The sequence below is a fragment of the Hakea prostrata genome, chromosome 1, assembly GCF_041222555.1.
Source record: "Hakea prostrata isolate BN-2017 chromosome 1, UWA_Hpros_2, whole genome shotgun sequence".
NCBI lineage: Eukaryota > Viridiplantae > Streptophyta > Magnoliopsida > Proteales > Proteaceae > Hakea > Hakea prostrata.
The window spans coordinates 67,757,226-67,784,825 of NC_142600.1; the positions used below are offsets into that span (position 1 = coordinate 67,757,226).

At 38.9% G+C, this 27,600-nt stretch overlaps 1 protein-coding gene across 1 annotated transcript; it reads right to left on the reverse strand.

Moving 5' to 3' along the window:
* On the reverse strand, positions 1-27,217 carry LOC149029530 (uncharacterized). Its single transcript, XM_089141933.1, has 6 exons — positions 27,098-27,217; positions 26,359-26,924; positions 15,005-15,315; positions 14,871-14,927; positions 1,087-1,562; positions 1-938 (listed from the first exon to the last, which is right to left on the reverse strand). The coding sequence occupies exons 2-6, from the start codon at positions 26,775-26,777 to the stop codon at positions 630-632; spliced, it is 1,572 nt and encodes a 523-aa protein (XP_088998059.1). The 5' UTR covers positions 26,778-26,924; positions 27,098-27,217; the 3' UTR covers positions 1-629.
* Between the last annotated feature and the right edge of the window lie 383 nt (positions 27,218-27,600).

Below are 27,600 nucleotides of genomic sequence, written 5' to 3' on the forward strand. Positions count from 1 at the left end.
GCGATTCCAAGGATATGCAGGAGATTTCCACTGCAAAAATATGAGAAATAAAAAATAAAAAGAGAAAAAATCCCACTGAGCACAGTACCAGTGTTCCATAATTAACATCCAGTTCATACCTTTTCCATCCTTAGATATTTTCTGAATGATTCAATTCCTGCCCTCGTGGGAGTAAATTCTGGAGGAAGAGAACTGCAATACTCGTGATGCTCAGATCTTAACTAAAACAGCTTAACAAAAAGGCCAATTGTGTGTTTTGGATTCCCAAGCTTCAAACTAAACAAAATTATTAGGATTTCATAAAACAAAGAAAATGAAAATAACCTTTTACAGGGAGAGGGAGAAAAGAACTCATGATCTCAACAATAATCTAGTATATCAAATAAGGGAAGTAGTTCTCTGTCCAGAAGCATAGCGTAGTCTAGCACTCCCCAAGTTTCCAAAGGGGTAAAGAGAGAATCAAGGAAATGCAAACGAATGCTATGCTCCGAGACAGAGTACATTTCCCAATTAAATACATTTACAGTTTATCAACAAAAGAAAATCTCACATTAAGTAAAGATGAGAAACTGGATCAATTTTTTTCTTTTCTTCTTTGAATGAAGAGGCCAATTTCTAAGTCTTCAAGCTCAATGTTCAGGCTCATCTGATGATTTCTTACTCCAGCTACCAAAACCAGCTCTCCGTTCCCCTCGTTTTCTCTTGTTCTTAGGGACCTGCAAGTCAGGAGTGAAGCAAGAACTCCGAGTCACCTGGTCGTCAGCTGCAATTATCTTTTGGGCAACGTAAGGTTCTGATTCTGAAACTGGGAAAATCTTGTTCTCTTCCTGCTCTTTTGCTGGATCACAAGGCTTCTGTAACAGCTGAACCTTTAAAAATTCGAAACTCTGAAAATCTTCGTGCATTGAATGATTATGTATCAAAAGATCATCTTCAATCTATAACAGAAAAAGAAAACCAAAATTATCATATGACCAATAAAATAAAACATGAACAAGAAATCAAGTAACTCCTCCTTGCAGTGAAATTAAGAAATATTATGCTTTAAAGAACTGCAAAAATGATATACAACAGCATTGACTTTACATCTTCATGTAAATCACCAATCTGTGGTTGATACAGACAAATATCAGCAGACAGTAGACCCACTGTTCTCTCAATTATGTCAGGAACAAAATTTGCCTTCCCATTAACTGAAACTGCCTTTTCAGGCAAGACCAGATCACCAATCTTATGCTTGGACACATGTGGAGGTGGAGTGCATAAAACTCTAGACTGTGTGGTGTATCCTTTGCCAAGAGAGACAGTTGGACTTCGAGCAGAACTTGAAGGCACCTCAGATGGCAGCAGGTTTAAATTCTCTGCAGAAGACAGCCTCCCAGCATTACTGCTCATCACCTTGTCAAGCTGTGTCTTCAATTTATGGACTCGAGATTGTGCAACCTCGATCTTCCAAAGGATTTGTTCCAAGGGATTATCACCATCTCCAGAGTCAACTAATGGCAACTCAAAATCACCACCAAATTCACCACCACCACTGGGATTTTGTTCTGCTGCAATAACTGCCCCCAAAAATAACAAATATATTAAAGATACAAGCCGTTGGAAAGTCATATCTAATAATAAGTCACAGACCTTTATAAAGTATCAAAGAGAACTAAGGTTTTCCAAGAGAACAGCAATACTGAAACAGTTATAACATAAATAGAACTTTCTTGCAGAGTCAAAACTGTGTAAATTGACTCAGAAGCACCATATGTGAACAGTTGAATCACATGTGAATCCAATCAACAGTAAATGATTGTAGTAAAGCTTCCGCCAAATATCAGACTAGTTGACTGGAGATCACTACAGAATTTTTAAATACATGGTCTGGAAAAGAACCAACTTTGCTGTATACTCGATTGATGGAATTCATCCTTTGCTAATCAAGAGTGGCAAGGAACAACCAGGAAGCCTACTACTGAGAGGAGCAAGACATGACTCAAGTTTTCCATTCCAATAGATAGTAAGACATGAGAGAACAAAAACTTACCACTTCCAATATTCCATTGGCTTATCATGGTTTTCAGGTCTACAGCACTACATAACTCGTGTATGCCAATTATTAACATGCACAACAACGGGTTGCAGATGGAGTGTCAAACATTGAATGACATCCTACAATACAATATACTCCACTTGACCAGAAGAGAACCGTCCTCACAACTTTTAAATATAACCTACACAGATCTCATTTTTCTGTCCACTGTTACTATAGCCGTATTGTTTGCAAGATCAAAGTCATTCTTCACTCACAGAAACATGCACAAGTAATCTATCAAACGAGCACAAAACATATCACATACTGATGCATATGAAAACACTTAACAGAAGTGTGTAGTATCACTTCATATTGAAAGTTGAAAAAGGCTTTCTCCCAGGTAAACATTTGACATTTCTCTCAAAAAGGACTAAGGAAGATGTTCAATGTACATAACAATCCAACAGAAGTGCAGAGGACAACAATAAAGAAGATGTTCAAAACATATCACATACTGATGCATATGAAAACAATTAACAGAAGTGTGTAGTATCACTTCATATTGAAAGTTGAAAAAGGCTTTCTCCCAGGTAAACATTTGACATTTCTCTCAAAAAGGACTAAGGAAGATGTTCAATGTACATAACAATCCAACAGAAGTGCAGAGGACAACAATGATAGATGCAAATCCAACATAAACTATATGCCATTGCATATACTAACATTATTTAGTTTAGAAAACAAATTTGCCTACATATGACGTATAATTTGAGTTTTTTTTTTTGTTGGGTATGCCATTGCATATACCATCATTATTTAGTTTAGAAAACAAATTTGCCTACATATGACATATAATTTGAGTTTTTTTTTTTGGTGGGGGGGGGGGGGGTTTAAACTGAATTCATTGAGAAAAACCAGCAAACCCTAAACCCTAAAGAGAGCATAACTCGAGAATCCAGGGGTTGGAAATTGGCTAAATTGTCCTGCTGGAAACAGACAAGGCCTTCCGGGCTAAGGAATGGCAAAAAGATTCCCTTCCCTAGAAATATATTTCACTTTACAATCCACAACCCCTGCCATAAGAACATGGATGTCATAAGAAGCAGTCAAGTGGATGTCATAAGAAACTCTGACATATAATTTGAGTCACATACATGAAAAGGTTATGATTACAACATAAGCTATCCATTGTAAACTATTGGGCAAGTGGCAACCTAGTCAAGTTCTATTTTTGTAGATCTGGGAAGGAGCAGATTAGAGATCGTCCAAACCCGTTCATCATCCCATTACTCACCTGAGCTTTTTGTCACTGCACCAAGCAACAGCACCCAATGGCTAATAATACTAAGACCAACAGTAAATGATACATATTCAATAATATGGTCTATAAATTTTTCTATTTAGTTTAAAGGATTCCCTTTTCAGCCGATGTTTTCTTAATTTATGTTTGTAATCCATCATAAAATGTTTTTCTTTTTTTTTGGCTAGTTCATAGTTCAATGTTTTGATTGAGCTGAGCAATGATTTTTTTAATTTTTTTTTTTTATTTATTCTGATCGTATCTAGATACTCTATCGGTTTTTCCGTTATTTCAAGGTTTTCTATCTGCCACTTCTCACTCTGTTTATGGCCTTCATCAACTATGAAGAAGATTGAATAGCCAGAGAAAGGCAAGCCCACAGCAAAGAAAGTCGTTAACAAGTAAGGATACATGACCATGGATGTGTGCATCAGTTATGACTTATGACCCACATGTCTTTTATATTCCTTCCATTGTTGTTTATTTCCTTTTCCTTGTAGCTTGAGTATCAAGCAATACTAGGAAGATTAGTTTCCATTTTTGGTACATCAAGTGTAACCAGACTTACGAAGTATCCTAGATCCGAATTTCCTTTGGTTATTAATAAAGTAGCCATGTTAGGGGGAGAGCTGCATTCCACACAACTCTCCATCTATCTCTTCTTCTCTTGATTTTCACTCCTTCCACTGTTCTTATTTGGCTCTAGTTTCCTAAAACTGACAACAGTGGTTGCTTCAAATTAAAGTTTCAAAATTTGAACTTCAGAAACTTTTGCAAGGCATTCAGAAGCTAACTTCACCTAAAGTCTAACCAGCAGAATTATGCATAAAACCATTCCTATGATGTACCAGTAGGATAACTGATTAGAAAGTAATTGAGAAAGCAACTTACAATCAAATGGTAAGGATTAGGAGGGGCATCCAATTACTATACACTTCAATCTGTAAATTGCAAGTAATCTAAACAGTAAAACTGAAAGAAAGGAAAATCGGAAAAATACTGAGGACGACAAAATATTGATTCGACAAGAACAATTGAAACTAAAAGGCAAGGGATGCATCACGATCGAGTGATAGCAATAGCACTTCCAAGAAATTACTAGCCATGCTCTCAACAAATTCCCTCAGGAGGACCAGGAAAAGAAAGATGAGAGTTGATACTTCCACTTCAAGATGGGTATCTGCTATCTTAGAATACATTCTACAGCTATTTAGGTCGTTTGAAATTTTGTTTCAGTGTCTAAAACTTCACATATTTATGTTGAAGCTCTACTCTCTATTGGATGCAAGATCTGGACAGCCAACATGGTGTAGGTCAGATAATGATGTAGACAATGGCTCACTAATCTGATGCAATTCAGGAACTTCCGAAATCAGTATGGAATGTGGAATTACAAATTTAACCTAAAAGGAGACTATTTCTCATCCAAGCTAAATATAAAATGTTACATTTTTAATGACTATGCCTAGTTCTGTAATATGATGATTTTTTTAACTAAAACGAAAGAATTGCTACCCATGTCAAAATTCTGATGTAACTAAAATTGCCTAATTCTGAATACCTGCCTAGCACAGTTGGTGGCTGTATAGACTGTGGAGTGTAAAAGCCACCCTACCAAGAGATCTTGGGTTCAAGTCTCTGAGTTCTCATCTTCCCCCAAACACTCCCCCCCCGCCGGGGGGAGGGGGGGCAGGGGCAGAATGCTGATATGCACCCCCTGATATCCAAGGTCAAACACATGCAAGAACAGAAGGGGATACAGGAAGTCATTCTCAGCTCACCATGTAAGAAATGGATCAGCAAAAGTAACAGCAGGGAACAGGTGGCAGAAGTCAACTGGATGGCAGCCACAACCAAGCACACCTGGACTTGGCAGGGGAAAGTGGTCCACATGGACAGCAGTTAGTTAGGAATTTTGTAGGCATATAAGGGACGGAAAAGCAAAGGGTAAGGAGGCAAGAATTACAAAGAGAAATGGCAAACTGACCTTGCAGGGGAGAGGACTCTCAGGTGTCCCTATAAATGTACTCAGATTTAAGGAAAATGTCATGCAATGTAATGCTGCTGAATTAAATGAAACAGTTGTTACAGTTGCTGAGTTAATGATATCAGTTCTCTGAGTTTCCAGTGAACTCTGCCGTGCCATCCGATTGCTCTATGTGTGAGTTTATGCCTTGTATGAGGTGTGTTGTCTAGTTCTGAGGTTCCAGTGAACTCTGCCATGCTATCCGATTGCTCTGTGTGTGAATGTAAAGAAATGGGACATCACGTATGCTGCCGGCAAGGGTTGAATCCATGATCTTTCCACCCAAAAATAAGGTTCTCAACCATTCCACCAACCCTCCATTGGCTGTGTGTGAGTTTATGCTGTCTATGATGTGTGTTGTCTGATGGAGAGATGTGACTGCCGTGTGTAGGAGATTGGTGAAATGAGCTTAGAGAGACCTTATTTGGGCATTGGGTTACTTGTAATGGCCTGCAGATCCTCATTTATAAGCTTTTTCTTTTACCCAGGAGGGAGGGGGAGGGGAGGGAGTAGTTGTGTTAAGCATGAACACACAAAAATAGTAGTACCAGGTGGCTTAACCTTAGAGTGTTCGTGTTAAATTAGGATAATTACTAGTAAGTTTAGTGCTCAGCTCCACTAGTACACTGCTGCTGGTTCCAAGCCCAGATCAAGGAAGAAGAATGGTATGTCAAATTCTCAACCAGCAGGTCCAGCACCAAAAAAGCACTATAGCCAAACTCTTTTTACATAGAATCTAGAACCCCTTCCCCCCCCCCCTTTTAATCTAATGTTCGGGGTCTCTTGCACGTGACAAACTACACTTTACCAAGTTCTAGTGAATAAACAGCAACAGTTAGCTAGTTGGTGCTCAGGTGCAGTGACAAGAAAAGCAAGGGTTCTCACACTGTAGACAAGTGCAGTCATGCAAATAAAGAAGATTGTCCAAAAAAGTAGGATTAGATTAGCATCTTGAAATACTGTATCTTTATTGAGTAAGAATGTAGACCTGATAGATGTTATGGCAATAAGGGTTAACATAAGCTTGTTTCAAGAAATTATCAGGAAGAGTAAAATTGATGTGAACCAAGGCAGGGAAAGACTGATCCTGATGCTGTGGATGATTAGCAACACCTTTCTACGGTTTTAGGCTTGCGGCTAGGGTTTAGGGTGTTAGATTGGTCTAGATTGATAGGGAGTGAGAGAGCATTCCTATCCAGAGTTTTTCTAATTGAATTTTCCTTTCTTTTAATTTTGATTTCTCAATTTGCTGTAGCTCACTACTTTACAGATTAGGTTAGGGTTGCGCAAGGTTGGGGATACGGTTCTAGGGTTTCGAGGGGTTGGGTGGGGCTGTTGTTCACAACCAAAAGGGTATAGTGATGTTGGTGAGGCTATTCCTATAGAGAATTACGTCTTAGAAGAGAGGACTGAGGTTTTCTCAAATTACAGTGATAGAACATAGAAGAATCGAGAAACTTGCCATGGTTAGGGGGAAGAAAAGGAGGGTTGGGGGAAAGTTTAGGACTCGGTGACATGTGATCTTCCAACCCAACTTTCCTCCACACTATTCACAATGCTTAGGAAAAGCCAATCCACTACCTCTCCCTCCCCTTGGGTGCTTTTGGAAGCTTCTAGACCAGCCCTCAAGTCCTAGAACTCTTCTCATGCTAGCCTTGTCACTTGTCAGAGCTCAATCCCATCCAGGTGGACCCCCTCAACCCCTCCCTTGCCATGGAATAAAAGACCATCTCTTAGAGGCTCTCTTTTCTCTCTCCTCAAGAGAGCTTTTTCTCCAAAAATCTAGGGTCAAATGGCTTGAGCTAGGTGATTCGAATATGGCTTACCGCCACCGTTCCCTCAAAGCTCGTCTAACTGCAACTCCACTCTCATCCTTCTCTTTAATAATGGAACTTGGATCTCTGATGCTCCCAATATCAAGCAAGAAGTTGTCTCTTTCTGCTCATCCCTCCTTGCTCCACCTCCCTTCCCTCCACAACCAATCAACAAATTTGTTGATCCCCCCTTCTCAAGTCTCTTCGAGCAATCTCTTCCCCCTCTGAGATCCGAGTTGCCATCCATTCTCACATGCCTAATCGTGCCCCAGCCCCTCATGGCTTTAGCATGGGGCTTCTTCTTGGTTACTTGGACTTCATTCTAGAAGAACTTGTTCGGGCCATCCACAGTTTTTTCCTCAATCCCTCCTAGCTCTCTTCTGTCAACCAACCTTTTCTCTAGCTTATATTCAAACGGATTGGGGCACCTCTCTCTTGGACTTCAGGCCAATCTCCCTCTACAACCTTTTGCTAGAGATATGAGATACTCCAGTGTAACTTGATAGGGGGAGTCCTGCAATCGTGGCTACATCATCGTATCTCATATCTCTAACAACTAATTCACTCCCCCCCCCAACCCAAAAAAAAAAAAACCGAAAGGAAAAAGATTTATATTCATAGAGTACATAATTTTTAAGGCCATCATCACATCATATTCTCCTGAAGTCTTAATACAATTTCTAGGTACTCCGCAAGTAACATGCATTGTTCCTGTTAAAAAAATAGCACCGACACTAAGGGTAACTTTGTCTTAGTGCACATTATGTTAAGTATTGTTTTTCTCTTTGGTTTATTGTGTAGTCTGCCGCCAGAATAATAAGGGGCAGGTTGACATTTTGTTATTTTGAAACATTATAAATAAACCAGGGCTGCAATTGGGAAAACATACCCAATTGCAGGCCCTATTTCCTGCTATCACACTTCTTCACTTCTCTGATTCTCTCTTCCCTCCAGTTCTCATCATACACAATTGCAGGCCCTATTTCCTGCCATCACACTTCTTGTTCATTTTCTCTGATTCTCTCTTCCCTCTAGTTCTCAGGCTGGTTATAGGGTTCTTTTTCCAATAGGTATCAGAGCATTATCTAATTCCTGGTTGCTACTTCTCGCTCGCTGTTTCAAGAGTCGTTCAAAGCTTTTAATTTGAAGAAAGATTCTTATCTACGGCTCTGTGTCTAAGTTCTTTGTTGTTCAAACATAGACTAGACCTTCGTTTCATCAACCTGGAAGGATTATGATGGATTAAAGTGTTTTCCAACTAAGTTTATGATGAACTTGCTCAATGTGGTATTTTACAGAATTTCTAAGGTCAGAAAATCTGAATTGGCCCGCGGTTCCTTTGGTTCTTTTGGTTTTATCTGGTCTCGATTGCTTCACTATACTCTGTTTAAGATCTGATTTTTGAGCAATAGCTAGAATTAGTGCTTGTCTTTTTGTTGATGTGGCTTCCCCATTGGTACAGAATCAGGCAATTGAAGAATCCGATGTTGATATTTTTCAATCAATGCTGATCCTTTCTCTACTGTTGCTATCAGTTATTTGCTATTACTTGATATCTGACAATGTCAGTTGCTACCTTCTTTGCAGTCTAATTTTTCTCTTTCATTCTTTCTCTTTTCTTTATTTCTCTCACTGTTTGCAAGTACAGGTTATAGATCTGGGTTTGTTTCACAAGTTCTTGTTCCACAAGTTCTTCATTCAAAGTTTTTCCAGGCTTTAGCCTCTGGTTCATACTGGAGACGAGAGCTCTTACCTTTATTGCTTTGAGTCTAGAGGTTGAAGATGATGAGTTTCTCCTATTGCCATAGTTCCCCCTCTTCTCAAAAGAAAAAGGGAAAAAAGTTTCTATTTTGTTCAGTGCTCACTTTCAGGAAGTACTGAGTTGTCACATTACCTAAAGTTACCAGATTTGACTTCTTCTTTCATCCTTTTAGCTTTAACTTATTTGGTATTCAATATATGGAAATCCCATCTCTAATTATTACCCATATCTCCAAGTTATTTACATGTTGCCATTAAAAGTTTTTCCCTTCCAACTATACCCTTTAGCTTGTGTTTCCTTTTGAGATTTCTCCCAACATTCATTCCGTTCCTATTTCAGTTTTGCAATATTTACATCATTGCCATTCTTTCCTTTATTATCAATAGCCCCTTGACAAAAATCTGGTTTATTACAAGCATTGCCATAATTCTCCAAGTTGGGCCAATTTGTTGGTTTTGTAAGCCCAGGAATAATCAAAATGGGTTTGGAACCCAGGATTTAAGATATGTTTGCTTGGATTCAACCAAGGAGTTCAGTTGGGATTGATAGATTAATTACTAAGCTGACATTATCTTATCTAAGTGGACCATGGAACACATCAATTTGGATTTCCTTCGTCGTTGTGTTGGGTGATTGAGGATAGAGCATGTTTTATATGATGGTTCTTTTGAAGATTTTCTCATTATTCTATCCACCTTTTACCTCTGTGCGGACATTGGAGCTGCACTTTTTACCTACTCGTGCGGACATTGGAGCTGTACTGTTTATTTACTTGTGCAGACATTGGAACAACACTATTTATCTACTTGTGCTGACATCAGAGCAGCACCTTACCTACTTGTGCAGACATTGGAGCTGGACTTCTTACCTACTTGTGTTGACATTGGAGCTGCATTTTTAATTACAAGTGTGAACATTGGAGCTGCACACTTTATCTACTTTTGTGGAGATTCCTCCCTACTACTGGTACTATTTTGATAGAACCCTTGACATTATTGTTGCTGCTACATTTATGGATATGATTCATCTTCACTACTGCCTATTGTTCACATTGTTGGAGGATTTGTTCGACATGAAGATTTCAATTCAAGTTGCTGATGTTTATCTCATGGTTGAAGTTCCTGTGTCTCTCAGCATCTACTATTGCTAGATATGCTCAAGATTGATGAAGTCTTTTGATATATGTTCTAATTATTCCAAGCTGGAGGGGAGTGTTAAGAGATAGCGGCAGCACTTGGGGTATATTTGTCACAGTGCCACATTACCCTTTGGTATATTTGTGTAGTTTGCTGCCAGATTAAGAAGAGGCAGTTATGAATTTTTGTTATTTTAAAACATTAAAAACAAACCAGCCAGCACTGCAATTAGGAAAATATACATCGCAACCTCTCTTTCCTACTATTGCACTCCTCCATCGTCTTTGACTCACTCTTCCTTCTAGTTCTTAAGCTCGTTATAGATTCTATTTTCTAAGAGTTCTTTGACTACCTGCAAGGCTGCAAAGGATATTGATCACCAACTTCTGAAGAAAACCCTTAATCCATTGCGATAACTTGATATAGAACTTGAACCGGTCTCCATTGGACCGAGCCAAGTCAAACAAGTCTAGCATGTATCATAGGAGGGCCAAAACACTATTCAAATGAACAGTAACGTGAACAGTCTCAGAGCCTTTTCTTTGGATAATAATGAGAATATTATTAGAATATTTAATGGGACCCACTTGCATCTGCAGCTTTGGAAGACTATGATTTTATTAGATTTTATTTACTTTCTTTCTAGTTTTGATATTGCTGAGAATATTAGCTAGCTCAACAAAATCTAGTAGCTTCTACATTCTATGTAACTTAAAAGAGCAAGTATTAGCACTCTGTAAATATGAACTCTCTTCCTTTAAAGATAAGAAGGGTGAGACCTTGTTTTGAGAGTTAAATAGCTAGAGTTGAGGAATCTGTCCCATTTCTCCCCCCCTTCTTTTCTTGTTCAAACCTGTATTGAGGTTGATGCTGTATTGAACTATTGCTATAATTCATTCAAATGGGGATCTAGACTTTACAATCTAATTCAGCCATACCCCTAAGACTTTCATTCTGTCTTAGTTCTGACTTTTCTGATTTGTAGGTCTAAACGGGGCTAAGTCATCCTTCATCTTAGCTCTACATCATTGATATTAGATCCATGGTGGAAGAGGGTAGTTACAACAACCCTAACCATGCTCCAATTTCTAGGAATGATCCATTTCAACTATACAAAGCCTGAAGGACAGATTTGATACTATGGAAGGAGAAATCCAAGAGTGTAAGGCTGAAATATGTTCCAACTATTGTCCAACTCCAACAGATGCTACCACAAAAGTCGCTGAAAGTATTGAAGATGGAAGATTCCGAAAAGATAGACTTAGTGAGTACAATCTTTAAATCCATTCTGGATATTTTGGTGTGTGAACCAGAATTTGGAGACGAATGAGCTGTTCATGTTGCCCTTGAAGAATTAGAGAGTGAAGATGCCATAGAAAAAAAATAATGACATCTATGAGGTTCATAGTGCAACTCCAACTATTTCAGTCACAAAGGAAGAGTCAATTCTTGATGTTTCAAATACTGAGACTTCCAATGAAGAAGTTGAAGCCAAAAAAGTTAAAGCCATGGACCATGTAGTTGATGAAGAGGTTGAAGAAGCCATGGAAGAGACTATGAATGAGAAGGCTGAACTTATTGAACATGAATTTGAAGAAGTTGTAAACCCAATATATACATCCGATGATGAGGAAGTTGAACACTTGAAAATTGTTATTCACCTAAGTACATTGAAGAGAAAACTCCACATCTTCTAGAATATGTTCATATCTTTACTGGACTACCTGGATTTTTCTTTTTTTGGGGGGATGAATATATGAATATAATATAAACACCCCGAAGGGAAGAAGAAAGTACAAGGGAAAGAAGGGGGTGGCACTACCTGAATATTCTTATGTATTCAAGACAGATGTGCACAACATGAAGCTCATACATACTCTCTAAATAATTCGAGGAGGAATTTTTTCTAAGGGGAGAGCTGATGTAGAACCTGGGCTGAATTGAACTGGTTTCCATTGGACCAACTGGGCCAAATCAAACCACCCTAGCAATTATCATAGAAGGACCAAAACATTTTCTATGTGAACAGTGTCACAGCCTTTTCTTTGGATATTAATGAGAATATTATTAGAAGATTTTATGGGTCCCACTTGCATATGCAGGTTTGGAAGACTAAGATTTTATTTTCTTTCTATTTTAGTTGTTTCCTAAGTTTCTAATGTCAGTTTCTATTTTAGTATTCAAGCATGTGACCGATCGATAATGTCTAGATTCTAATTTTTAATTCTAGGAAGTTTGTATTCTAGTTATTGTTGAGAATATTAGCCAGCTCAACAAAATCAAGTAGTTTCTACATTCTATGTAAATTGGAGAGCAAGACTCTGTAAATATGTAATAGCCTGTTCTTAGCACACAAATTTTATGAAATTGATTAATGGAACTCCATTTTGTGTTCTTCTCGTCCCTTCCTTGAGTGATAAGAAGGGTAAGGATCTTGTTGTTGAGAGCAAAATACCTAGGGTTGAGGAACGTAGCTGAGAGAGCTGAACTCTTTTATTCCTTTACTTGTACTTTCCTTTTTTTCCCCCTCTTCTTCTCTTGTTCAAGTCTGAGTTGAAATTGCTGCAGTATTATAACTATTGTTGTCCATTCAAATCCTGATCTAGTCTTTACAATTTGATTTGGCCATACCCTGTAGACTTCCAATTCTTTCTTAAGTCTTGATTTTTCTGATTTACGGGTCCAATTGGGGCTAAGTCATCATTGATCTTAGCCTTACATTATAAGTCATATGATGTCACTGTAGCATGTAAGGGGCTGGTATGTTGGAAAGGAGAGATGCTGTCCCCAAAAATTGGTTCAATACATCCCCTTGAGTGGGAGTCCCAACAAATTTCCAAAATTCCCGAGATTTAAAATTCAAAATTTCTAAGATTACAACTGAAATTTCAAGATTTCAGACAGCAGTATCAAAATTTTCAAATATTCAGTCAAGTTCTGGTCCATTTTTATTTTAACCCACCATCTCCCTTTGGTGAGGACAGATTTACCAAAATCTGCCAAAATTTCGGTGAGATTTAATACCATTATTGAACCTGCACTTCATCTTCCCAAATGTGCTGTCCAATTAAAAACCCCACTTCCCACCATTAGAATTTGCTTAGTTACGGAGAAACCCTTCAGCACCTTATCCCTAGCACTTCATGAAGTTCCAGGTTCTAACTTCCTCTCAAACACCATTGGGTGTGGATTTTTAATTTGTCTCAACTAACCCTTAAATTTTAGGAAACCAACTCTTAACCATTAGAACTGGCTGAAATTCATACCAGCCCTTCCTATAGATCTGCAGAATGTTCTCTTGAAGCCCTATCCCTATCTGATCATTCTACACCCCACACGGCCCCCCACCCACCATGACACCCGAAATGCTAGTTTGTTACGGAATCCTATTAAAGGCAGATTGGCCCCTAGTAGGTCATCTATCAATCTGGGATTACATCAAATATACCTTACTGTCCCATCTAACCACCATACAGCCTAAGTTTCTTATTTAATCCTTTAGTTTCTAAATGTATAACATTATAAATATTTTGCATCCAACCCTTAAAATCATTCCATATTTGGACCTTATAATCCCCATCCCCTCCTAACAAAATCATTTGAATTTGATTTTGATCTGACCAATGAAATTGCTGAATTGAATATTACCAGTTCCTCCCAGGATGACCCAATTTTTAGATCTCATTAGTTTTGGCAAATTTTTGGTGAGCATAACTCTTTCATCCCAACCCCACCCCCAAATTAGAGTTTGGTTCAAAACCCAGACCCAAACTTCAGATGTCACAAACCCCTAACCTGAATTTCCAGAATTCAAGTTGGTTCTGGATTTGATCTTGGTTTTGGCCCTCAATCCCATTGAGGCTACATCAGGGCTGGTCAAAAGCTGATGAATAACAATAAGTACTGGCTCTTCTGGACCACTAATGCAGCCTTTGCATTGACTAATGCTGCAAGACATGGGGGAAGGCAGTGGTACACTGAGTGCAGAATGCCATCAAGAGAGGGAAACAGTTGCACACCTTCATCTACAACCATGGGTTTGCACTAAATGAGGCAGATGTGTTGATTAGGCCCAGCCTCACCAGGTTTACCACAGACTACATTGCGTTTAAGAGATTTGACTAATATTGCTAATCTACTCTATTGTTATTTCCTATTAAAACTAAGACTTCTGTATATCCCTTTTCTTCAATCAGAATTTTGTCAGATTCTGCTGTATATTGCACCGACAGAATACACCATTTCCACTAAAAATATTGGGTTCATTTGAATTTTGGCTAATTTGTCTAACTTAAGTGACACATTTTCTTGCAGTTCTTTTTTGTCCCTTGTTCTGCATTCAAAATAATTTACTTGTCTCTTGCTGGATTTTGGATTCAGGATCAGCCTCTTTTTTACCTTTTCTTTATTGATTTAACTTTACCTTCTGAGATTTTAAAGGATAAAATTGCTAGTGCCACTGCTTGGATACCCATGGAGACCGTATTAAGTCAAATCAAACCACTTGGGTCAGCTACTCATCTATATACACGGTTCAGCTCCTATACCTTGTTCATCCAAACTATAAATTTTCATTCAGGCAGTATCTTAGGTTTAAGCACATGGTCAACATTCGAATCCAAGAAAGGTAAGACCGTAAGAAAACAGCCACCAAATTGAAGTAGTTCAATTTTTCTATGGTTATATTATTATCATCAAAAATTCTAGGTAGGTTCCAGCAAGCACATTTTATTTCCTTATTTCCTATTTGTACTCCCAGTGTTATAAAATGAAACGAAGTTCTCTAGGAAGGCACAGAGATCATCTTACCTTGGTCAGTGCAATCATCATCGAAAGAAAAACCATCAACATTGTACCTCTTATTCTCTGCAAGGTATCATGTAGGTTAGAAATGACAAAGATAGGCTGATAAAGCATATTTCTTATAAACAAAATATATGTACCATAGTATGAGAACAGGCTATGACGTGACATATATAGTGATAAATCAACTGTATCTTCAACCCTCTTCCGTTTTCTCCTCTTCATGGCTTTTTTCCTCAAGAACTGTGTAGAAAATGGTAGTGACCTCATACAACACCCTTCTAATGCATGCTTCCCTGAATCAAGCTGTTTCCTTTGATCGCATTCTGCAAGAACCTTATCGAACTTTGACGCTTGAGACTGAAATTGCTTAATCCTCAGTTCTAACCATTTGCACCGCCACATTAAAGGTCTTATGAACCTCCTCCAATGAGGTGTCAACTTCTTCCTCCTGAAAGAGTGAAGCCAAATATAATTTGAGTTAGATACTGCAATATAATTCAAGCTATGAATGAAGATATCATCAAAGCCGTTGCATAAGCTGCTTCTGATTAAGAAAGGATTGTTCTGATGATTATCTTCTGTTGCTCAAAAATTGTTACCCTGGTTTATTTGCTTGCATGGCAGCATTACAAGGTCAATATTGATATCTGTGGTTCAATAATTAAAACATAAGGATAACAGCTCAATACATTATGGATCAAACGGTTACAGTGGGACCCAAAATTAGGCACAGGGCTAAACCAAGGGACGCATTACAAGAAGGATTAAAGGTGAACATTGATTTATTGGTTCAACAATTAAAATACAAGAATAACAGCTTGATACATAATGGATCAAATGGTTGTGGTGGGATCCAGATATTGGCACATGGCATGCAAAAAATTCATCTGTAAAGGAAGAAAAGAGAAAGAAAAAGAAATACGCTGGCAGGAATGAATTGGACTAGAAATATGGAGACTCAGATTTGAAAAGCTAGGTAATTCAAAAACAGAACACAGTATGATGTAAACTATGACCAATTTTCTAATTCATGGGGGGATTCTACTTTGACAGTCTGGCAGATTAGAGAAATAGAAAAATACGCTGGCAGGAATGAATTATACTAGAAATATGGAGACTCAGATTTGAAAAGCTAGGTAATTCAAAAACAGAACACAGTATGATGTAAACTATGACCAATTTTCTAATTCATGGGGTGATTCTACTTTGATAGTCTGGCAGATTAGAGTTTCTATTTCTAGCCTATTTCTATTACTCACAATTTTATTTAATTAAGAAAGAGGTTGTAGAGAATTCATGGGAAAGCCATATAATAATATAATTATTATTATTATTATTATATGAATATCACAACACTCTATTATGAAAGGGCAATTTTCAAGTAATGATGTAGCCTTAGATTGTTAGGACCAAGAAAGGGCCAGATTTTCCAAGACTCTGTTAGATTTTCCAAGATGTTAACAGAATCAGCTTCAATTTCCAGACTTGGGATTAGGGTTTTGAGGTTCCAGATAGGCGAGGAGAGTCCGGATTTTGAGGGTTTTAGGGTAAGGTAATAGACAGTAGCTTTAAATAAGGGAGTTAATTACAAAAAAGAAATCTGATCCTAATTCAGGACAGTTGTGATGAGTGATTGGGGTTGGACACAATGCAAAAGGGGTTGGGTAATTGGTTTTGGTTGAGATTAGGTTGGAACTGGAAAGCAGTTTCCGGGTTGGATAGGATTTTTAGGAGTTGTCTTAGATTTAGGGGGTGGTTGAGTGAAACTAGGAGTCTTAGGTCAAAAGGGTTCAAGTGCAAATGGGGCTTGTAACTTGGACCGACTGAAGGTCTAGCTGAGGGATTCTAGTGCTGGGAATGATGAGGAAAGTGGGTCGACAGAATCTATAGGATTTGTAATTGCAGATTTTCAAAACAGCAGCTTGTTTGTCTTGACAATCAGGGTTTATGGTGATTACCTGGGGGCCGAAAGGCTAATAGAATGTAGACTAAGATGATAAAGAGATTCCATGGGTTATATTGAATGAATTCCAATCAGGATTTTGGGCTGTGGGTGCCCCTATGAATGAAGCAGATATAGGCGTATAGCCCTAGACTGAATAGGATCAACTATGGGCCAGTTTTCAAGGATCTCTTAGGGTTTTAAAATGAGATGGTTGATTGGGGTACACAAGAACATAAGTTATATTAGTAGGATGATATGAAACATAGAGGAAATGGGTTGGGCATAATTCAAATAACTTTTGTTGAGAAGGGGGAAGGGAAATGGTCACACAACCATCCTATGCCATTATGCCTCACCAGGAGCAATAAAAGATAAAAAATCAAATCAATTTTCAATTCGTCAAGTCATGGCTCAGCTTAGTAATTACATCTATATTAATAGCCACATTGGCTGGCATAGATTCAAACTCAAAATTAGAAACTAACTCCAAAATAGACCCCCATACTGAGAAGGAAATGCCCAATCCTTAACCTATTAGGTCACCTAATCAAAGAAGGTGAAATAATAAAGGAAACAGACTCGAAATAGGTAAATAAACTCCATTTTCCTATTTTCTACCCATATTTTAGGCCCATCGAGTTGGCCAGTTACAAAGTAAACCCATTGAATCATCAAAGGCCAAATACATATACGATCCAACACCAGAGGACTCATAAGAAGCCAAATCTGGTGACAATCTGCATCAGAAGGTCTCCAAAATTTAAAATAGAAATTAAAGGGGGAAAAGAAGGGAATTGGGGGCTTCATCCAGCCTAAGAAGGTGACTTCCAAAGCCAAAAATCTTGCTTGGTTGACCTGTCCAACAGCCAAGATGGGGGAGGGGTAAAGGTTTATCTCTAGACTGAACTTCCATAGCACACCAGCTTGGCAAACCTCTAAAGCACTACCCCAGCAGGCTCTCTCATGTTAAGGTCCCTGACCTTGCGGCAATGGATCTCAAGCGCTCTCTCTCAACTCTCCAAGAGAAAGCCACAAAATTCAATTTTAGTAAATCACAGTCTAATTCTCTATTTATCCATGACGATGGGTATTTAAAGGGTTGTAACAGCCTTACAAAGTCATTAATAGAAAAGCAACAGAAAATAAGTAACCAACACAGAACATAACTCCAGCTTTTTTTTTCCCTTTTTTTTTCCTGAGGAGCACTGATGGACCTAATTACATGCTAAAAGACACACTGTCCCACCTTACGTCAACCCGACATAATATCCTAATTAACCAATCGAATCGATGGATTCATCCAATTAAATTAAAACAAACAAAAGTCTAAAGATAACTAAATAATTAAACTATTTTCGTACTTGAACTAGATAGAGCCCATTACGAGGCCCATTTCACTTTAAAACTGCAGGATCAGGCGCCTATGACCTGGGACCTTACACTTACTTTTTTTAATGGTCATTTTAGTGGTGGATCTACATTAAGTAAATATAGCATTACGTTCAAGAGTCCAAGTTTAATCTAGTCCCTAGAACCGTAGTCTATATATAACATAGCTGTCACGACGACAAGGTGAGGCAAGGGGATAGAGGGCAACAAAGACCAAGGCGTCACCAAGCAAAGCAACAAGGCTACACCAAGATGCCTTGACCCAAAGAAGGGCCAGGGCGCCTAGGCAATGCCTTGACAACTATGACATATAATAACTGTAAAAAAATTCATTTGTGGTGATTCTGGCAAATAGTTAAGGGGATTTATTCTGCTGCTATCTTATTATCTTAATTCGATCACATCTTTTGTAAGTTCTGTTAAGGGGTTTTCTCCTTTGAATTTCTTTAGGCTCATTACCTGCAGATCCAATAGAAGTTATTCAATCCCTGGCCGGCATCCAGAGAATAAAACCACCATGGGCAGCCTGCATTCAGCTTCTTTCCCTAACAACCCCCCCCCCCCCCCCCCCCCAATATTGCATTGTATGCTTAACACCACCGAAGTTGCCCTAAAAGCCTGAAATTCTACCACTTTCAGAAACATCTCCTCTAGTGGGTCGGCCTATAGGGTGAAGCTCTCCCACATCCAAAATCAGCTTAAATTGGACCTGTCTAATTCCTTTGCTGATTAAGGAAAAGTGGCAATCTAAAGAGCTAATTGTCTTGGTCTCCACACCAGAAAGTCAAGATTAAGTGGTTGAACTTGGGGACTCCAATTCTGCTTTTTGTCCATTGCCCTAAAGACTAGAGCTAACCTCAACTCCACTTCCATTGAGGGCATTAGAAATGAGGCCATTGGCCACTTCTCTTCCCTCTCCAACCCCCTTCTCCCCCTCCCTCCAGACCTCATTAACAAGTTTGCCCCTAATTCTTTCGCCCTCTCCCTCCTCTCTATTCCCTCAATGACGATAACCTTGATGCTATCCCGTCCCACAAACCAGTAGGGCATGGCTTTAGATAGGATTCTTCTCTGTCTGCTTGTCTATTATTCAAGGGGACCTCATCAAAGGCATGCAAAGTTTTTTCCTCAAGCCCAACTCTTCTGTCTCATCCCTAAGACCTCAAGAGCCTCCCCTCCTTGATTTCAGACCTATCTCGCTTTGCGATCTCCTCTATGAATTCATTGCAAAAATCTTACCGAATAGTCTTCAACAGGTGGTCCCCCTTCTATTTAGCCCCAATCAATGCACTTTCATCTCTGGCAAAAACTATTGTTCATAACACCATTATGTGCTTTGAAATTGTTCACAGGTTCAATGATCCCCCTCCCATGCTACTTTCCTCAAGATTGACATCCACAAAGCTTTTGACTACCTAAGTTGGAATTCATCTATGATGTCTTATCCTCATGGGGTTCTCCCACCCTTTCATCCATTTAGGTCTAGTCCTGTATTTTTACATCCGCCTTCTCCATCCTGGTTATTGGTAACCAAGCAGTTTTCTTTCCCTCCAAGGTTGGAATATGTCAAGGCAGGCCATCCCCTCACTCCTTTCCACTTCACCTTAGCCCTAAATAGTATTCAATCTAAAACTGTTCTTCACCTCATCCCTCCTTTCGAAGTGTAAGTCTCTTAATCTCACCCTTCTTACTTTTACAGATGATCTTACAATTGTCAATAATGCCAACTTCTCTTCTATCTCTAATGTCCTAACCTCCCTCCACTCATTCATGATTTCTGGTCTCAAAGTCAACCTCCTAAAATCCAATTTTTTTTCTCTCATGTGTCTCAAATTCAGAATCTAATTCCCTCCTTCAGTTGACATGTTTCTTGCTAGGGTCCCTTAATGATCAAATACCTTGGCCTCCCACTTAACCATGCTTGCCTAATTAGCCAGCACTGCATCCCCATGCTTGACCTCATTAGGAAGAGGCTCAAACTTTGGTAACAAGCCCTCTGTTTTGTGAGCAGATTGGTTTTTATCAAATTGGTTCTCTAATCCTACTACATTTGTTGGTGTGGTATCTTTGTCTTCCCGAATCCCATTGTCCATAACACCGAATCTCTCAGAAGGAAGAATTAGAGAAATCCTGACTTGTGTCTGAAGGACACAACAAGAGCTTTATTTACATAAAAAACTTACCAAATACAGAACAAAACAAATCTTCCTGATGTGGGAATCTTACTAGAAAAATAAAAACCTAGTGAATCTAATCCCAATAAGGAATAACAAAAAAGAAAAGTACTAACTAAATCTACCCAAATCTTTCAATACTCCCCCTCAAGTTGGAGCATAGATATTTACCATGCCCAACTTGCCAACGATACTACTAAACACCTTGATACTCAAACTCTTTGTAAGCATATCAGCCCAATGCTTATCTGAAGTAACAAAAGTGATATGAATCAACCCAACCTCAATCTTCTTTTTTATGAAATGTCTATCAATCTCCACATGTTTGGTTTTGTAATGTTGTACTAGATTTTGAGCTATGCCGATTGCTGATTTACTATCTGAGTACAACTATGTAGGAACATCTGAATCTGACCCAATCTCCTAAAGCAGCCCTCTTAACCGTAGTACCTCACAAATACCCTAAGCAATTGCCCTAAACTCGGCCTCGGCACTAGACCTCACAACCACAGCTTGTTTCTTACTTCTCCTAATCACCAAGTTACCTCCCATGTACACACAATGACCTGAGATAAACCTCCTATCATCTCGCATTTTGCCCAGTCTGCATCTATATATGCCTTAATCTTCAAATGTCCATGAGCTTAAATCAAAATCCCTTTTCCTGGAGTGGCCTTCAAGTACCTCAAGATACAATACACTAAATCTAAGTGTGGAGTAGGGATCATGCATATACTAGCTCAAAAGACTGATTGCAAATGTGAAGTATGTCCTGGTATGAGACAAATAGATAAACTTTCCCACCAACTTTTGATACCTCGTCTTATCAACCAGTTCTCCCTCTTTTGCCTTTAAGTATAGGTTAGGCTTTCAATAGACGTCTCAACAGGCTTACACCTAAGCATCCCAATTTCCTCGAGAAGATCTAGAGTATACTTCCTCTAAGAGAGAGATACACCATTGGCAGACTATGCCAACTCCAGCCTTAGGAAATATTTGAGCTTCCCCAAATCATTGATCTCAACTCAATTCCCAAAAAGGTCTTCTAAGCTAAAACCTCATCATCGTTGCTACCTGTGATTACAATATCATCTACATATGAGAACCATCTCTCTTAATGAACAAAGTGTGGTCTGCATTGCTCTGCTTATAACCATTAGAGACCATGGCCTTATAGAACCTTCCAAACCACGCTTTTAGAGATTCTTCAGCCCATACAACGTCCTCTTCAACTTGCACACTTTCCCATGAATCTTAATAGTAGAATACCTAGGTGGCACATCCATATAAACCTCTTGGAGTTTTCCATGTAGAAAAGCATTCTTCACATCTAACTATTGTAGACTCCACTCTATATTCACAGCACATAAAAGAACAGTCCAAACTATTGTTCCTCTTGGCAATAAGGGAAAATGTTTCCTGGTAGGCTGGTAGTCAATGCCATAAGTCTAAGTAAAGCCTTTGACCACCAATCTTGCCTGTACCTCTCAACAATCCCATATACCTTGTGCTTCATCACGAACACCCATTTGCACCTAATAATCCACTTTCCAGCAGACAAAGTCACCAATTCCCAAGTTCTATTTTTCTCTAGAGCTCGCATTTCCCCATCCATAGCTTCCTTGCAGTTTGAGTGTGATAATACTTTGTGCCATGAGTTATGGACAGAAGTAGAGAGATAAGGAGGAAATGAAACCCATAAATTCTAGGGATATGGACTGATATGAAACATAATTAAAAATAAGATGTTTTGTGCAAGTCTACGGCTACTTTCTCAATGCAATTGGTAAGTCCAAAGAAAGCTAAAAAGAAGGGTCAGAGATAGACTCACCTGGAAGAATTGATTCTTCAAGACTAGGAACCGAAGCTTCCAACTGACTCAGTTCAGAGATGGTGATTCAAGTTCTTGCAATGGTTTTTTTTTTTTTTTTTTTCCTTTCTATTGTTAACACACAACAGGAGCTTCGTCGTGCATCTGATTGAGAGAGAGAGAGAGAAGATGGGAAAGGCATGACAGTGGTGGTGGGACTCAATGATGAATCGGAGTTGGCTCTAATACCGTATTAGAAGAATTAGAGAAAACCGAACTTGTATCTGAAGGACACGAGAACTTTATTTATTTATACATAGAAAATAGAAAACTTACGAAATACAAAAACCAAATCTTCCGTGTGGGAATCTTACAAGAAAAATAAAATCCAAGTGAATATATTCCCAATAAGGAAATAACAAAAAAGGAAAACACTAACTAAATCTACCCAAGTCTTTCAACACCCTCTTTCGCAACTTCCTCTTGAAGGGTCAAGATTCCTCCAAATTCCTCCATCCCATCAGTTATTCATTAGTTTATAGACCTACGTTTGAAAGAGGCCTAGAAATCTGTCAAGTTAGAGATTCTAACACTACAGACCTCCTCAAATAGACTAGGAGGACTCTTCCAAGCAAAACTTCATTTGGTTAATTGGATATACTCTTGATTACTAAAATCAAACTCATTTGGATAGCTCAGCTCACTCAAACCCTTCCTATGCATGGCACAAACTCCTCAACCTTCGATATTTTACCTTATAGGCTACTTCTTAGGTGATTGTAGATGGAACTAACATCTGCCTCTAGATGGAACTCTGACACGCTTTGGGCATCCTGTATCATCTCGTCGGTCCTAAGGAGTCTACCCTAAAGTTACCTTTCTTTCCCTTTTTTTTAATTTCCAGGGGCAACTAGTCACCCCACCCGGCCATTCCTTCTTCCCTACTCCAGCGCTCATCTTAACTTCTCTCCCTTCCTCCCTACTTCGCTTCCCCACTTCAACGATTAGTTTGGATTTCCTCCAAAGCGGGCTTCTCCTTTACCTCTTTTACTTGGAACTTCACCCACCCCATCCCCCCAATCCTTTGGGCCAACCTCATCCAAATTAAAGGTCACATTCCTCGCCAATCCTTCAAAATTTGGAAAGACCTCTCTAATTGCCTCCCCACTCAAGCCTTCTTTGTTCATATACACACCTAAGTTTATCTTACCTACATCTTTTGCCCATAGGGCATGGAAGATACTCCTCCCCTCTTCTTTTTATGCCGCTCCCTTCACCTATGGTCCCTTGCCCACACCTCCATCTATCAACGGTGAGGACCAATCCATTGATCGTGAGTGCAACTGGCTTTTGTCCACCTTTAGAGGATCGATTGTTTGTAATACCATTGCAAGCTCATTTATGTACAACGATTTCGCATATCAGGTTGGAGCACTCCTTTGTTGATGGACCAAATCTCAACCCTCCAACCAAATGTGGCAAACCATCTGTAAGGATGTTGGTTCGAAAATCCTTTTGCGAATAGACTCATTGTTGTTACCTAAGGCTTAAACTCTTATCTTTTGTCTACGTTAACTAGGTTTTTTTAGCCCCCCCCCCCCACAGTTGTTTATATACTATTTTCTTCATCCCAAAAAAATAAGTATTTTGTGAATTTCTAGAACTGAGAAAAGTAATAATTTTCTTTTTGAGCAAAGAAGGGCAGCATAAGCTAGAAAAACAATAGCATTGCAAAATTAGAAACCCCATCTGCTGTCGAAAATCCAATTTTCAGTTCTTTAGAAGGGATTGACTATTAATGATGTAAACTTTTTCCAAGGGTTGCATAACGCCTAGGGTTACTCCCCCAAACCTTGCGGCCCTAATTGATCCAGGGGTATTTTGGTCATTTTTTGCAAATTCTGTAGAGTCTCAAGTCCATTAAGTCCAGCTCGTTGTCATCTGCTTTTATTTTTCTCATTTAAATTATTATTTTGTGACTTATTAAAGAGTCCTTGTCTAAGCATGATTCCTAGTTTGTGTCGAAATCCCCTAATTCCGGTCTACTTTTTGTTAGGGCTCCATATCTACTCTTAGAATCCAAATTGGATCTCTATAAAGTAAGATATGCAGAGTCCTTGTTTATGTTAGAGAAATTAGTCAAGTCAAAGTCATAATTAGAATTAGAGTGTGGTAATTTGAAGTCAAGTAAGTTACCTTGACTAAGTCTTAGTTTGTTTCTTTTAGATGCTATAAATAAAGCCTCCATTTTCTGTAATGGCAAGTGGAACGGATAAATAAAATATTCATTGCAAGTTTGGAGGAAGAGAAGTAATAGGTTTCCTTTGGGGAAGCCTACAGCAGCCTTAGAGTGGTAGTTTTAGCCATTTACTTCAAGCTCCAGCAAATTCCAGCAATCATTCAACAACTCGAGCAACCATTCACCATCTTCAAGTAAGTAAACACCAACCCCAGACCCTTCCTAACCCCCTCTCCCCCTTCTCCTAACCTATTTGCAAGCTTCCCCACCCTTCTTCTTCCTTGCAGCAGCACCATACCCCCTCCTCTACAACCCTAGATCCCCTAACCCTCTCACCCCCTCCCTTCCTCTATAGGATCGCTCCCTTTCTTCCCCTTATCCCTATGTTTAGTTCATTAAAAGGCCTTCAGCCATTAGATTTTCAAAATTCCTGCAATTCATCTTCAACCTGTAGAAACCCTAAACCCAAATTTTACTAGATACCCTATAGCTCCTAGAAACCTCAAGCTAACTTCAAAACCTTTTTAGGATTACCACCTCCCACCCCTATTCTACCTCTTCCAAACCCTAGCTGACTTTCCTAAGAGTCCTAACCCAAGTAGGATACTTCAAACTAAGCCCAAACCTATTAGGATTAACCTGAAATTATATAACATTAACAACAGCCCCTCCCCCATCATAACCAAAAACCCTAAGGCCTCATTCCCTAAGCCGAAGCCTCAAGTCTAATTCTGGAATTGCATTACAGCAGCAATCGAAACCCTAAATCCCTACAAATCAGCCCTAAAACCCATCAAACAACAACAACAATAAGCCTTGTCCCAACTAAATGGGGTCGGTTACATGGATTCTTGCCTTCCAATCAGTTTTGTTTGAGGTCATGCTAGATACAAGGCCTAAGCTATGCATATCCTTTCTCACCACTTCTCTTAAGGTTATCTTAGGTCTACCCCTAGCTCTTCTAGTTCCTTCAACCTGGATTATATCACCTCTCCGCACAGGGGCATTTATAGGTCTTCGTTAAACATAGTCATGCCACCTCAAACAACTTTCCCAAAGCTTGTCACTTATGGGAGCAACTCCCAAACCAACTCTAATCCTAAAACCCATTAAACCTAATCCTAAATTCAATTCCAGATCTGAAACTACAATTACAGCATAATATTGATCCCCAAAACCCAGATTCCTTCAACCTTAAGCCTGGATGAGATCTTCTCGGCCTATCCCTAACCCTTGTAAACCCTAGATGCATCAAATTTCCTTCATCTGAAGGCACCTACAGCCTAAAAGACTGCTGGTTCCTAAGAGAGAGGATCCTAGAGTGAGCCCTATCCTAGGGCAATATACCTTCAAGCTAAGCCATAAAATTTGCTTCATAGCAGTTTATCTTTATGGAATTTGATTTTTAATTATTTTTATTCGATTTAGATAGGAGAAATTTGCTTATTTATAAATAACATTTCAGGTACATGAAAAAAATAGAAACATTTATTTAGTTGATATTTGCATAAATAAGGATGCCTGTCCAAGTTTCCAACCAAATATCCTCACTTTTCTGTGGGAATAAGCAACACGTATACAGGTATCCAAGTTGAAACTTGCAAAATATAATCGGAAGTGGAAAGAATCATGTTAAAACTGGCCAAGTTGGCTCTAAACATGAAACTTTTAAAGTCTCATGACATCTCGTGATTCAGTTCCCTGCTAAAAAGTTATCTGGCAAGTACTAGAGATATGTAAGATGGCGTTCTGGCGTGAAACCAAGTCTAAGATATCAAGATTCAACAAACATCACTAATTTAATATCTGGCAACTTCAGAAATATGGTTTAGGTTTATCACAGTTAGTGGCTTCAAATCTATTAAAGAATTGGTGGATTATTAGGGTACTCTAGAAAGGTGGGGGAAGATGAGAAAAGATGGAACAGATGATACCTTGTTGGGAACACGTTATCAAATCCATAAGAAACAGACTCATTGCCACCACCAATTCTTGACTTCACTTCAGAATCACTGATACTTGAACCATCTTCAGCTCCTGAAATTGTGTTGTCGAATGAACTGGAATATTCAGTTGCATTTGGATCTTCAGCCTGATCCATCCTGAGGTCATCAGCATTCCCACATTCAATTATATCGACCTCTGTATCAACAGACTCCTTTACTGTATTAAAATGTTGATCCATCAAATTTTCCATATCAAACGCGGTGTCCTCATAATTACTCAAACACTTCAGACCCTTTTCATCTCGGATTTCTGGGGAATTCCAATTCTCTTTCTCAGAAGTAACGTTGGCAGTGGTTTCCGGTTTCAATTCTGGGTCTAAATCAGATAACACTTGAGCAAAAGCCATACTTTCAAATCATCAAAGTCAAGTAATCCTCCAACAAGGTCGGAGACACTTATCCATATATCACGGGAGAGTGAACAGAAATCGGTTAAAGTTACCTAGTGTTGGCAGCTTGCAGATCTCGAATCGTAATATTCTCAAGCAATTACCCTGCATATGAAGAAAGCATAAATAGGTCAATCGACAGTGAATCAAAGAAGAAGGGTTTTTCGGAACCATGGATGAGAGGGAGAGAGATCCACGAAGAGGCAAGAACAGATGTTTGGTCAAGAAATCCAAAGAAAGTAACAGATGCGAGAAGAGAACAAAGAAGGTGAAGATACCAGAGCGTCTTCTGTCTAATTCTTGAAGGAGACGATCCACCGCTGAAGGAGAGTGTGCCAGACGGAGTCGCAGAATCCAGATGAAGTTCGGGAGTAACGAAGAGTGTGCAACTTCTGCGGATGATTTCAACGGGGTTCCATGAAGAAGAGACGTTATACACTTAAATACTTCAATTACGGACTTACCCTCAAGCTTGAGCTGTTTAAAACACGTGCACATTAATGTGTAGCCTGTTTTGGTAATTCCAAATTTAATATTTTCTATTTCATTATTTATTTGTGGTTTTCCCCCCTTTTTCTCGAAAACAGGTACCACCACGTAAATCGCACCTCCCTAAATTGTTTTAAGATTCTTTCTTCGTTTTTTTTTAATCAAATTGAGTGTTTCAATCTACCGGGAATTAGTTTCGGTCTCGGAGTGAGGGATAAGAAAGCTGATTTTCCCTTTTTTTTTCTTTTTTGGTATACATGTGTTTTTTATATTGTAAAGTTAAATTACAGAT